Here is a 14,023-nt window from a genome sequence, read left to right as displayed (position 1 = left end):
TTATCTGAATAGTTACTAAATTTTTTCAGTAATCATATTTATGAATATATATACTTTCATTCACAAAAATAATTATCTTAGTTCCAGTTGATTATGGAGAAGTTAGGGAAAATGTTGATTTCCATGACTGCTGATGAAATTGCTTCGAAGTTACTCCATGAGCAAAAAGAAGAAGAAAGAGTTACTGAATCTCCCGAGAGTGATACTATACCAGCTGAAGTGCCTCAGAGTCAATCTAAAAAGGTTTATAAAATTGCCCTTGATTATCTGAAATTCTGATACTTATTTCTACTTATAGTTATTGAAAATATTGCTATAACTAGAAATAAACGTAGATGTATTGTTTTCCATTTATTGTAAGAAAACAATATATATATATTAATTCTAATTTTTATTCTTTGTGACATTTCTCAGGTGTCACAAGAATGAAAATAAAAGAATTTATTTTCTCTTTAAAAGTGTTTATGTAATAAATATATACATGCATGAAGTATAAAAATTTTTAAGATTTTTTTTAATGTTAAGTGCTGAATTATTATTATTTTAGCATTTATCTGGTCTATGGCCACTCTACCTATCAATGTCCTTTTTATACAGTCCTTATAAAGCTTAGAATATCTTCTATTGCCATCTAATTATTTTATCATTGAATTCTTTGTCATAATGAATTTCGTTTTTTATTTAATCCCCTGCAATATTATTTTTAATATTAACTCATATATTGAGTTGAGAATCATTAATATGTTATTTCTTGCATGGTTTATTTATCTGAAAACAAAATGTATTTCTTTTACCTTAGATTCCTTTTGTTGAACGAGAAGCTCTTATGTCTAGAACAAATAGCTTGAAAAAAGCAGTTTGGCAAATATTTGACTGCATTGAAACAGGTAAATCATAAACTTATTAGTCTCTGAAGAGAAGAGCATAAACTTATTTAATAATAAAAATAAAATAATTTTGCATCCTTTATTGCTAAGTATCAACTTGAATTACTGATATTTTAAATTAAGGATCTCTTCAAGTTATCTGAAAAAGTCATTCATCTTTATTATTTTTACAATACATGTTAAGTTAGTTTTGATTTATTGTTTTTATGCAATAATTTTTTCATGAGAAATGTCGTACTTGCATCATCAATATTTTGCCTTGTTTAAATTTATAACTTTTAATGTGTATTTTTTATAGTTGTTGATGAACAGAATGCTGAAAGTAGAGAGAGGGATAGTAAAAAATCTCCTGAACCTTCTTTGTCATCAGAACAAGCAAGTAATTTAGATAATAGATCTGATTCAACATTGCCTGCTGGTCTTGAAGAAGAAAGAGTCAGTAGGCCTGAATCCTTGTGGAATCCATGGGGAACATCAATGGGTCAAAGTATTGGTGCATCTTTGAAAGACACACTGCAAGTCACTTTACCTACTATTCAAGGTGGAGCTAGTGCTGATAGTTCTCCATGTCCATCCCCTCATTCAATTGCATCTCCTTCTGTGTCCTCTTTTTCATCTCCTAGCAAAGAAAGGCCTGCAGTTAGAGTAGCTCAAGAATTTTCCCCCACTGCTGACATATCACAATTCCCCACCCATTCTGGGACTCATGACTCACCAACAGCTTATGTAACCGGGACCAAACCCAGTGTGTATTGCTTAAAATATCTGTTTTTTATTTACGAAATGATTAATAAAGAAATCGGATATTTATCTATTTTTTAGCTATAACTATTAGAAACATTAGAAATCAATGCATGTTTTTATAGATATTACTTGTTCTCATTTATTAATTATAATAAAACACAAAACATTTTTTTTAGAAATGTCTTAATCAAAAAGTCTGCCATCATTAATTCCTGCATTTATCTTTTTGTTGATAAAGATGTGAATCAAGTTGAGATATGCTTTAATCATTCATGTTAATTTTAGAATACTGTATTTTTTTTCGTTGTAGTTTCTTTTCGTTTGTCTTGAGAATTATTTATTTGTTTTCATACTTTTTCCTAATTTTTATATGAACATTTCTTTTTTTATCTATGCTTTTAACATATTTTCTGTACACATAATTCTAAATTATAAATGTTAACATTAATTAATATTAATTCATTTTTTAAATATTCCTATATAAATTTAAACATTTTTAAATATTCATTTTTAAATTTATGATTTGCATGATATTTATTGTTTTACATGAATTTTATTGTGAAAGCTTTATTTCTTTTTCTGTATTACTTGAATATATAATTTCATATGACTAATTCTATTAATGGATAGCATTTAGATTTTTATATACACCAAAATATTCTGTATATAATTTGTTTCAAAATTCAAATATATTTTGTTAAATATTATTCACAAATTAATTGTCTTTTTGAGATGGAGAATTTATACTTAATTTCATTAATGTGTTGCATGTCAGTAGTTTAATTTCTGAAACTTATTTTATTGTATTATGTTGATTTGAAATTTCAGCCTTTAATTTTTGGATTTATGAGGTTCTTAATATATGAAATTTATTCTGGTTGTATAATATTTAAAGTATAGCAGGAATGTTTCTACCAGCCGTGCATCTCACGGCTGTAATGTAGGCATTTTTTCACCTTTGAAATCAAACTGTAATTTTTATGTGTCAGTGAATTGATGGTGTTTATTATTAAATATAAAAACATAATTGCCAATGGTTTTGAAACTAAGAGATCCAGGAATATATATGCTACAAGCATCATTATTAGAGGGTGCAGAAAACAAAATAATAATGGAATGTAGATTTTCTGAGTCATTCATAATGAAGTATTTAGGAAAACTTCATTTCTTGTCATTTACCTTGTTGCACTTTTGTTAATTGCTGAAACTAAGCGATCAAAACAAATCTTGGCATTTTATGTTGTAGTATCGTATAATTTAAATTGTTTATTGCATAGCATTTACTGTCTTTATTATGCTTTTGAATTAAAGTCATTCAGAAGTCCTATATGAGTCCAGTCAAGTTAGTCCTATATGAGAATCCTTGAACTCTCTGGTAAAAAAAGGAATTTAGAAAAATATTAGGAATTTTAAAAGAATTAGGATAAATTAAAAATATTCTTTTGACTGTAATTTTATCTTTCAGATATTTATTATTTCATAAGTTCTTGAACATTTAACAGGATAGCTTTCTCCTGTATTTGTTGTTAATTTTATCATAACCGATAATGAATCATGTCCTTTAATTTCTGGCCCAGTTTATGTTCATTCTCAAGATGAACTAAAATTTTCAAATGTCATCATGCCAAAATCTGATGATAAGTACTAAATTTACTTATTCTTTTCTGAGAAAGAAAAAGAAAATGCCTTTTTTTTTAAAGATATTTGTTTTTATAAATGCATATGTTTATTTCACAATTTTTTTTTTTTTTTTTTTTTTGAAAAATTTGTATAGCCTTTTTGTGTGTGTACCTTAAATCAACTGTTACTTTCTAACAAAAATAATTTTATAGCGAGTATGTGTTTGGTGATTTACTCCCATTTCTAAATATTTTTATCAAGCATATTTTTTAAAAGAAAATTTGCAAATATGAAATCTTGTATTTATTAACCAATAAGTAATAATCTAATTAGTGTTTTTAATAATAGCTGTTGGGTTATATCCTAATCTTTTTAGATTCTCATTCATATGCATATTTTATACATAGGTGAAGCTGCTCAATCTCCAACTGCTACACGTCGAATTAGTAGTGGAGCCATCCTGAAATCAGTCTGTAATTTTAATGTTCAAAGTAGTTATGGCTTAGATGTTGCTTCAAATTCCTGCCAATCATTTGAAAGGAGCTTACTTGAAAGTCACCATGTGGAGGGTCGGGAATTTCCTATAATAAATCCCTTAACAACTATTCCTTTGTGGTCGGAGGCAAATAAGGATATTTCAATTGAAAAAGCTCTTTTACCTTGCACTGACGCATTGTGTGCTGCTGCATCACCTTTAATGGATGTAGAAGAAATTTCACTGTAAGTTACCTAAGTTTTGTTTTTTAATATTTTACATCTACAGTTTCCTTATTGAATTTATGCCATTAAATGTGACAAATCTGTATGATCATTATTATTATTATTATCAAATATAACTTTCAATAATAAAATTAAGCTATAAAATTATTTAAATGTGTCAAGATAATTTATTCTCTGCTTGCTTTATATAAATTTTAGAGAAGGCTTTGATGAGAGGTGTGTGATGAATAACTACTTTGGTATTGGATTGGATGCTAAAATTACTCTTGAATTCCACAACAAACGAGAAGAGCATCCTGAAAAGTGCCGGTAAGTTTTTGATTTTCTTATAAATCAAACTTTTAAAATATGTTATGCTTTTTAAAAATACTATTATTATATGAGAAATATTTTAAGTGTCAGTATTAAATTTGTAATAAGCTATGAGCTTTACTGTGCATTTAATGGCATTGTAAATCTAAGTAAGTATATTTGACAATAGCCAGTTAAGTGCATCATTAATAAAATTAATTTAGTTCCTGCTTGACTTTACATCATCTTACCTTGCCTTTAATAACTTATAAAGTTACTACTAGGTGTCAAATGTTGCTGAATATTATTTCAATTAGAAGAAAAGTGCTTAGATGTGCTTTTCTGAGCATTCCTGATGAAAATTCTGCTTTTTCTCACCTTTCTCATGAATTGGAGGGGAAAAAACATGGCTTACAAATTTAATTTTGGCAGCAAAGTTTTGATTTGTATGCAACTGCTATGCAGTTAGTGAAGAAACATGCAGAAGTTCAAACTGCTATTTTTATCTCAGCTGTAGGCCCAGTAATTATGTGATTTTTAAGACATTCAGGTTGTTTGAGACTAAGATAAAAAAAATCTAGAAGTAATTTAAAAAATTGAATAATTAAATTGTGCAGAAATCGAATGTAACATGCACATATTACTTTTTTCAACTGTTTACAAAGCAAACACAAACTTTTTTATTCATATCTGACTGAGTAAAAGATAAAGTATTGGACTAAGTAAAGCAATTGATAAATATAGTGCAAGCATCAATCAAGTTGGAAATGATGCTTATAAGTGACATTAATAAAAATTCCATGGATTAATTTTATGGAAAATCAGTGATAGCTGAAACCAATCACAAACCCTCAGAAACAATTGGTGGGAAAAAAACATTTTGATGAGCACCATCCTCATTTACAACATCTGTTTAGAATGCTAATATATTCTCCAAAAATAGGGTATAAATATGGTTCAGATGTACCATTACCTGATGCTTTAAGCCATGATAGCAAAATTGGATCTTTAGAAATGTCCAATGAAGAATAGGAAACTTTTGACATACCACTTTCAATGGCAGCTTATCTTGAAGTTCTATATGCAGTCAATGAGGATACGGAACTTCAACAAATAAAATTACAAATTGTGGCTGCATTATAACTAACTGTTTTTACAGAATTGAAATAGTTAATTGTGGTCAAGTTTCATGGAGATTATTCAAACATGTTGATGTTCACTCTATATTTATGAATTGATTCTGGCTATGTAATTATTGAAAGAGCATTCATTATCCACTTAAGTTTTCTATCATTTTTCATAAAATATTCTATATTTACATTTTTAAAAAAAGGATTTAATAATTTTAAAAAACTTTCTTTCCATACTTTCTAATGGTTTTCCAGAAACTTTAAGTATAATTTGCTCATTCTTGTATATTTTCAGTTTCTATAGATTTAGTTAACTTACATGTGAAAATTTATTTAAGGTCTCGTACAAGAAATTTGATGTGGTATGGTGTTCTTGGTGGTAAGGAGCTTTTACATCAAACTTACAAAAATTTAGAGCAACGAATTCAGTTAGAATGTGATGGAAAGCGTATTCCTTTGCCATCATTACAAGGAATTGTGGTTTTAAATATAAACAGGTTAGTTGTTTAGATTGCTCCCCAGTTAATTAAACTGTAGAATTTTTAAAGAATTTATATTTGGAAAAATGTTTTAAATCTTCCATATTATCTCACTTTTTTTCTGAATGCAGAAAATGGTATTTTGCTGAATGTTTTTAGATTAACATAACTTCACCCCTTTCCCTTCTTTCATGATACAATATCCTGATATATAAAAAATTGCAAATTTAATAGAATTGCTGGCTATAAAATAGCTTAAATGTTTATAAATTCTTTATTTTTCTACAAAGTATATTAATCAGTTTTGTTTTCTAATTTACTGAGTTCTGGTTTATAACTGTTATATATCTTGTTCTTATTCCTACAAAACTTAGTGGTTTGGTATAGCAATTTTAAAAAGAATATTTCAAAAAGATATTTAATATTTCTTTTTAATATTTTGCATTAAACTGATTTTTTTTATTTATTTATTTAAATATAAATGATGTTACTATTTTATTTTAATATAATCACTTACCCTTAAAATGTGAACTGTGATATAACATGAAATAAAGAATTAAATGATATTCATTAAAAATAGATATCTTAGATATATATTCGTTGGAGAAAATATGAACTCAGAAAATTAATGTGTATGGTTTTTAAAGGATATCATTTCTTGTCCTCTTCTGGCATTAATAAGCTATTCCTTATCTTTTTCTTTCCCCTTAATTTAGTTATTTGAGATGTTGCTTCAGACCATTCTAGAAGATTTATTAATTTAGCCTCATTACATAAATAATTTTGATAGATATATGGCTGGGAAGATTGCACTTTTGGAATTTTAACTTCAATTTATTTTACTACTGAAGACATAATTTGCACATGAGGACAAAGTTGGACTGCATTCCTTTGAACCAGAAGGCAAGAGCAAAGTGACAAATTTTTCTTTTTAGTGATTTTACTAAAAGATTCTTATAGGGATTCTTTGACACATGTCCACTTAAGTAAGAGAATCTTAGAATGCTATAGGAACTAGGGAGTTTTATTCCTTTGCTCAGAGCATGAAATTTCCTGATTCAGAAATTTTTAGAGTGCATGTAAGAAATATTTTTTTAAAAATTGGAATTTGGATCAGAAAATAAGAGAAAAATTTAGAAAGTTGTATGGGCTAATTTAAAATAAAAATTAAGAAATTAATTGGGATTTAAATTAAAGATATCATTACAAATATATATGCATATATCTGAATTCTAGATATTATGAAGTAAAAGAAAGACCAAAAGTCTGTAGTTAGAAAATGAAAAACTAAAAAGAAATGTTTACCAACATAATTTTAAAAGTGTACATTAAAGCTGATGTAATAATTATATGAAAACTGTCAAGCTTGTCAAGGAAAATAAAATTTTATTCACTGATTTCAAATTGAAAAAAAAAAAAAAAAAAGACTCGTGATATGTCAGCTGGGTACTTTAAAATCTTAAATGCTTAAATATGAGACAAAATCATGCCAATCTATTAAAGAAGAAAGCAACAATTTTAAAAGATCATGTTGAATAACAACATGTGCATACTAATTTTTCTTTTAAAGAAGTTATTAAATGCAAAAATAAAAAAGCAGCTTAATATTAATTTTGACAAAAATGCATAAATGTGGTTTTAAATAGGTTTAACCTTTCAAAAAAATTAAAAGTTAAAAAATTTAGTTTTCCTTTTAAATATCTGAAAATTTTAAACTAGATTTTCTATGATATATGACATTAATGTTTATACATTTGTCCTTTGCATTTGAATTGAAAACTTAATTTTAAACTTAGAAATATTACCTTACATGCATATTTTATATTTTTTCAAGCCTGTGTTTGATAAATATTTGTTTTGAAAACAATTCTTACGTTTAAAAATTTTTAAATGTAAGATTTTATTGGTAAGATTCCCTATTTTTAAAGCTTCTTGTTATGTATCACTTTTTTTTTTTTCCTTCCCTTGCAGCTATGGAGGAGGCTCGAATTTTTGGGGTGGTACAAAAGAGGATGATGTAAGTATTGCATCATACATTATCTCTTGTTACAAAAGTAAAATTTTAGTGGTGTAAAATATATATAAATTTTACTTCTTGTTCAAAAGATCAATAATTAATTGCACCTCTTTTCCAAAACCTTTTTATACTGCTTTTAAAAAATAAAATGTTTGCATAAAATATTCTCAGTATTAGAAAGTGAAAATATCAAAATTAAAACATATTATTTCTTGGGCAAAAATAAAATGTGTGTGTGCGTGTGCATGTACGTTTCAATCTTTAATAAAAATTTATAACTTTTTTTTTTTCAAATATAAAAGTTAAAAGGCCTTTACTTTTAAAATTAACAGTATATAAGAAATATGTTTTAAAATATTTTATTGTATTACTGTTTAACATGAATTATTTATTGTGTTTTAATAGACTATGAAAACTTTTCAGATATTTGTAGCTCCAGCATTTGATGATAAAATATTGGAAGTAGTTGCTGTATATGGCACTGTTCAGATGGCTGCATCAAGAGTAATAAATTTGCAGCATCATAGAATAGCCCAGGTAAATAAATTTCAATTCTATAAACTAATGGAAAGTAATTATATATTTGTGTTAACAAAATGTGAGTTACACACTTCACAGTGAATATTATTCTATATATATGGACTTCATACTCTCATCTATTATTTCACTCTTAAACAAAGCTAGGTTTTTTTTCTCCATCATCTAAAAAATGGTTACCAATTAGTATGTTTTGAGCAACAATTTCATTTAAATTTGTATATTTTGCCTTTAAGTGAACGGGAAGGGATATCAAAAGCGATATACTCTCATATTATGTTTTAATTTTTGTGGTACAAGAACCTACTTTGGCTGTATTACATCAAACAAAATGGTTCAGTAAAATACATATAATATAAACTCTTACAATAAACATTTTGGCTTTTAATTTTTTAATATTCATTGTTCTTTATTGTTGCTAATTTAATTTTCCTTTTTCTTACAGTGCAGATCAGTAAAAATTATCATAAAAGGGAATGAAGGTGTTCCTGTTCAAGTGGATGGCGAAGCTTGGATTCAACCTCCAGGTTACATATGCATCATTCACAAAAACCAAACTCAAGTATTATGTAGGAATAAGGTATTTTTTGTTATGCATTTATTCTTTGCATATTTTCTGAAATGAAAGTTTATTTAAAGAATTATTACTTCTATAATTTATTATAGCAAGGCACTTCTAACTTTTTGAATGTTAAAAGAATTGTCATTTTTTTTTTTTTTTCTTTTATCAATTTTGCAGTTCCTTTTTTATGTGAAATTCTGAAATTTTGTAAGGTCTTGTAAAAAAATTATAATTGTTTAGGTTGGGTTTTTTTTTTTTTTCTTTTTCAGAATTTTATTTTATTTGAATAAAATCATGAATTCTATGTGTACAGCACTATATTGTTCTGAATTTGGAAAAAATCATGATTGTATTTTATAATAATTATATTAATGATTTATGAAATATATTGCAAAGAACTCATTTTTTATTAGTTATTGAAAAGTAAAAAAATAATTCATTAAAAATATAAAAATCAAATTTATAAAAAGGCAGTAGTGTGAGGTTTTCAAAACAATATTGGAGGCAATAATGATCATAAGAGAAAAATTCCTAGAAAATTGAAATATTTTTTTACAAATATGAATTCGGTTAAAGTTCAGTTTACTTGAAGAATTTCAATCAGTGACTTATTCTTGCTAGCTTTAACTTCCAGATTATTTTTTTTTTACAAAAATTATTTCCCGCATTTTAGTCTCGTAATAGAAATTTAAATTTATTTTTATTTAATATAACTTTATTTAAAGCTTCTGCATTAAATTATAGATAAGTTTTGCTCCATTTATCATACTGTATCTTGTCGAGTACTAAATAGGTACCATAATGTTGCTACCAGATTATTTAATTCGGCAGGGGTTTTTTTTGGTTTTTTTTTCCCAACAATTTGCCTTTTATGACCAATTGATTTGCTGGGAGTCATGGCTGCTAAAAATTTCAATTGTTTCCTCAGCAAATACTTTTAAACTTCAAATATTTGATAGATATATAATTTACATTACTTAAAAAGCCTTTTTATGTCTACATCTCTATACATCCAATTATTGCAGGAGAAAACAGCATTATTTTAAAATGGATGCACTTTACGAAAATTTCCCCATTGTCTGATTCTAAACATAATCCATAATTTTAAATAAAACAAAATATGAAAAAAATTATTAAAAGCATTCCTTATGGTGAAACTTACTCAACACAGGAAAGTAAACCAAATCTTTATATTTCAATCACAAGAATGGAAAAAGGGGGGGGGGGACGAAATACATTGCTGTAAAATATGCTTAAAATTTTTTTTAAAATAATTTAAAGCTCTAAATAATAAATAATAAAGCTATAAAATTTCACTAAATTATAATTCTGATTAAATTTCTTTTTTAAAAAAATTGCTCTAAGGTGCATGTTTTCAGCCTTCCTAGTACATATGTATCAAATTTGACACTATAAGTCAGACTGTGTGGCATGTAGAGTGCACCAAAACACACACTTCCATTTTATTTTGAGTAGAGATAACAGTATTAAATTAATTGAATTAACACTACATATTCTCCTTCCACCAGTATCTATCCTTTTGTATTAATAGATTTAAAATGCATGTCTCTTCATCGTCCCTGCTGCTATTATGTATTTTATATTCAGTCTTTCCCTGTATAAATTTTTTGTATGAAGAATTTTTTTAAAAATCATTTTACTTTTTGTCTCCTGATATAATGGTAAATAATGAATATCATAAATCTCAATAAATTAATTACTCAAAATCAAATTATATTGGGAACTGTGTACCGTGATTTTTATATTTTAAGAAGAAATAATTAAAGATCATCTGTGATCTGTGCTCTATCCTTATATTATGTTTTAATTTATATTAGCATTTGTATTTTTTTTCACAAATTGTTTTAAAATCAGGATTTACAATTTCTAATCTAAGAAATAGCTCTGTCTATAAAATTTAGGAATTATTCTTTTAATTTGATCTTTCACCTAATACTGATAATAATGATACCTAAATTAAAATGTTGTTTCATGTAGTTTTCTAGTAATACCTATAAATTATGTGGGGTGTCAATAAAAAGGTATAATCATTAAAAAAAAGGTGTTTTAAATGATGATTGAAATTCTTAAATTTGTTTTATCCTCAGAAACAAATGATGACAAGAAAATCTTAATTATTAACACGTATTTTTGTTGTACGACGACTATTTTAATGATTAAGTATATCTACCACTATTTTTTAATTCATTAATTTTTATCATTTTTTTTATATATATTTTAATAGTCAGGATTATTTGTTTTAATACAATATGGAATATTTCTGTTGCATTGTGTTTCATTTCTAATCTTTATTTTGCTTTGTAAATTTGAAATACACATTTGATTAGTTCTTCTCTCTATATCTTATATATTGAAATTCTAATGGTGATCATTAAAAAAAAAGGATATAATAGAAAACTTTAATTGGTGAAGGCCATTTTTCAATTTGTATATGAATATAATTATTATTATGAAGTCAGTTTAAAATTTATTGAAAGATTGTTGTATTATTTTAAATTCAATTATTTATTTTCAGCATTTAGAGTCATCAGCAAAAATGTTACATGATAAACGAAATTCAAATCGTTCCATGCCTCTAAGTCCTTTAACTGATGAAGAAGCTCAGCTGGTAGGAAATTTTACAGAAACTGTATTGAATCTTATTAGAAGGTATTTCTTTTATTCTTTACTATTTTAATTTATGTATAGATGTTGCTAAAATAATAAATATGCATTCAAATTTCTTAATACTTCTAATGAATAATCTTTAATAAAGAGTAATAAAAAGTTTTAAAAAATATGAGTGGGTGTAAAATGATTATGGTAAAAGCATTATTATAGAATGTCTAAATTTGGTGAAGAAATGAGAAGATTAAAACTTCATTTTTTATTAATATTGAATTATTATTTGCACTCCTGCAATTTTTTTTTTTCTTAATTAATCTTCTGTGTCCATTTGTCACTGTCATCAGATATGAAGATCAGATGAGAAAGAATAATTAAAAGTTAAATTTTATGTGGTAAACCAGATATGAAGATCAGATGTGAAAGTATAATTAAAAATAAAATTTTATGTGGTAAACTGGATGGTTATTAATAGAATTGCATATGCTGAAAATGTTTTGATCCTTTAATGTATATTTTAGGAATGAAATCAATTTAATATTCTTTAATATCTTAATGACTTATTGAAATCACTCAAAGAATGTTTTAATGAGAAAAGTATGTATCCCAATTTTATTCAATTATCATATTCACAATATTTGTATTGGTAGGTTTTAATTCTTAAATAAATATTATTGCATTAATTTATCAATTAATTTCTACATAGTTGTATGGCAGGAATTTTGATAATTTTTTTCCCCTCTCTCTTTGTAAAATAAAAGTGTGTCATCTGTTCTTGCAAAATGTAGCATAAATCTCAATTTAACTAATTCTATAATGACAAACATTTGGTACCAAATATTTAATGTATCACAGATTATTTGCATTCATGGATTGTGTTTTCAAGATAAATAGTAGTCAGTTTTTGCTAAAAAAAAATATTAAAGTCATAAGCATCCTTTAATGGTTTTATTGATATGTTTTCTTATTTAGAATACCAATATCGTTTGATTTCATTCAAGCTTTGTTCAACCTAATCAAGTTCATCCCATTTGGTCTGTTGAGCATTATTTGACTTGTATTGGTAAATAGATTAGAAAGGAAAACTGGCATGCATTAGATTTTATTAAACTTCTGCATATGGAGAGCAAAATAGACCTGTAAATGAATTTCTAAGCTTTGTATGTATTAATTTAAACTATAAAAAAGTGCTTTTTATTATTTACATTATGTAAAATCATTAGTTAACGAATTCAGTTATACCAACCAAATTTTAGATCTAACCCTTTTGAACTTTTAACTCTACCAAAACTACTTTGATTGGGAAAAAATATTTTATTTTAATTTGTATCATTTTAAATTGGAACAATATGAAGTGTAATTTTTCTTCTCAGCAAAGCAAGCAGTATACTAGGTAGAATCTAACATGTTTTCATTTTATTTAATTAATAAAATTAATGTGTCTTGGAAAATATTTCCTTTTATAATTCAAAAAGATTACTTGACTTATTAATTTAATTCAGTAATAAAAGTTTTAAAGTAAAGATGTATATAATACTTGAATGCAATTTTTTGTATGCTAATTAATTAATACTAGTAATAAAATGTCTATGGATAACTTAATCATTTTTTTCTGGAGAAAAAAATATTCAAATGCAAAAGATGGAAAATTTATTTGCTATAAAAAGGAATTCTGATCAGTAGTTAATTTTATGAATTTTAATATCTTATTCTAGGTTGTTAAATAGTATCATTTCATCCATTTTATTTCTATTATGCTTGTGATGAATGCATGTTCATTAAAATGTATTATTCATACCATATACCTTTTGTGTGTGATATGCATTTTGATATTTTTCTAGCTTTCAGCATTATTTTTAAATCCATGAAGTAATTATAAATGGATACAAAATATTAACTATAATCATGACTCAACAGTTAGCTTCTAGACTATTCAAGATATACACATACTTCCTATTGGAAAATGCTATATATGATTCGAGCAATTACATTTTATGTTGTTGAGTCAATAAATGATTCAGAATTATTACAAAATATAACTTTTTAGTACTCTAATCCTATAAGTCATATTTAGTAAAATATTTTTAATGCTTTAACATTTTTAAAAAATCCTTTTCGTTTCTTAATTTTTTTTCAGCAAATAAAGTCAACTGGATTATAAATAAATATTTATGTTTTGAGCATTTTTATATCATTACAGTAGTTTTTATGAAAATCTTCTGTTTGTAGGCAATATTTATTTGAGGCATGGGATGATTGATTTAAAATATTGAAATTCAACACTTTTTAGCTAAATCAGTTTTAGCCACATTGAACTTTGATTTTATTGACTCAACGAAAGCAACATTAAAAAAAATCACTACACCATTTAGAGCACTTTCTCTATTGGAAGTATATGCTTATATCTTTTA

At 25.7% G+C, this 14,023-nt stretch overlaps 1 protein-coding gene across 3 annotated transcripts in view; it reads left to right on the top strand.

The window, feature by feature from the left end:
• The window catches only part of LOC129989277 (diacylglycerol kinase delta-like), a 100,966-nt gene that overhangs the window by 71,850 nt on the left and 15,093 nt on the right, over window positions 1-14,023 (top strand). For all 3 annotated transcript variants that reach the window (XM_056097824.1, XM_056097740.1, XM_056097906.1), the window contains exons 15-24: window positions 82-243; window positions 800-887; window positions 1,186-1,632; window positions 3,659-3,971; window positions 4,170-4,280; window positions 5,731-5,889; window positions 7,843-7,888; window positions 8,312-8,425; window positions 8,871-9,005; window positions 11,524-11,657. In XM_056097824.1, the coding sequence (XP_055953799.1) occupies window positions 82-243; window positions 800-887; window positions 1,186-1,632; window positions 3,659-3,971; window positions 4,170-4,280; window positions 5,731-5,889; window positions 7,843-7,888; window positions 8,312-8,425; window positions 8,871-9,005; window positions 11,524-11,657 (1,709 nt within the window). The remainder of the gene's footprint in view (window positions 1-81; window positions 244-799; window positions 888-1,185; window positions 1,633-3,658; window positions 3,972-4,169; window positions 4,281-5,730; window positions 5,890-7,842; window positions 7,889-8,311; window positions 8,426-8,870; window positions 9,006-11,523; window positions 11,658-14,023) is intronic.

Source organism: Argiope bruennichi, chromosome 1 (assembly GCF_947563725.1).
Source record: "Argiope bruennichi chromosome 1, qqArgBrue1.1, whole genome shotgun sequence".
NCBI lineage: Eukaryota > Metazoa > Arthropoda > Arachnida > Araneae > Araneidae > Argiope > Argiope bruennichi.
This window is presented reverse-complemented; position numbering and strand designations above follow the sequence as displayed.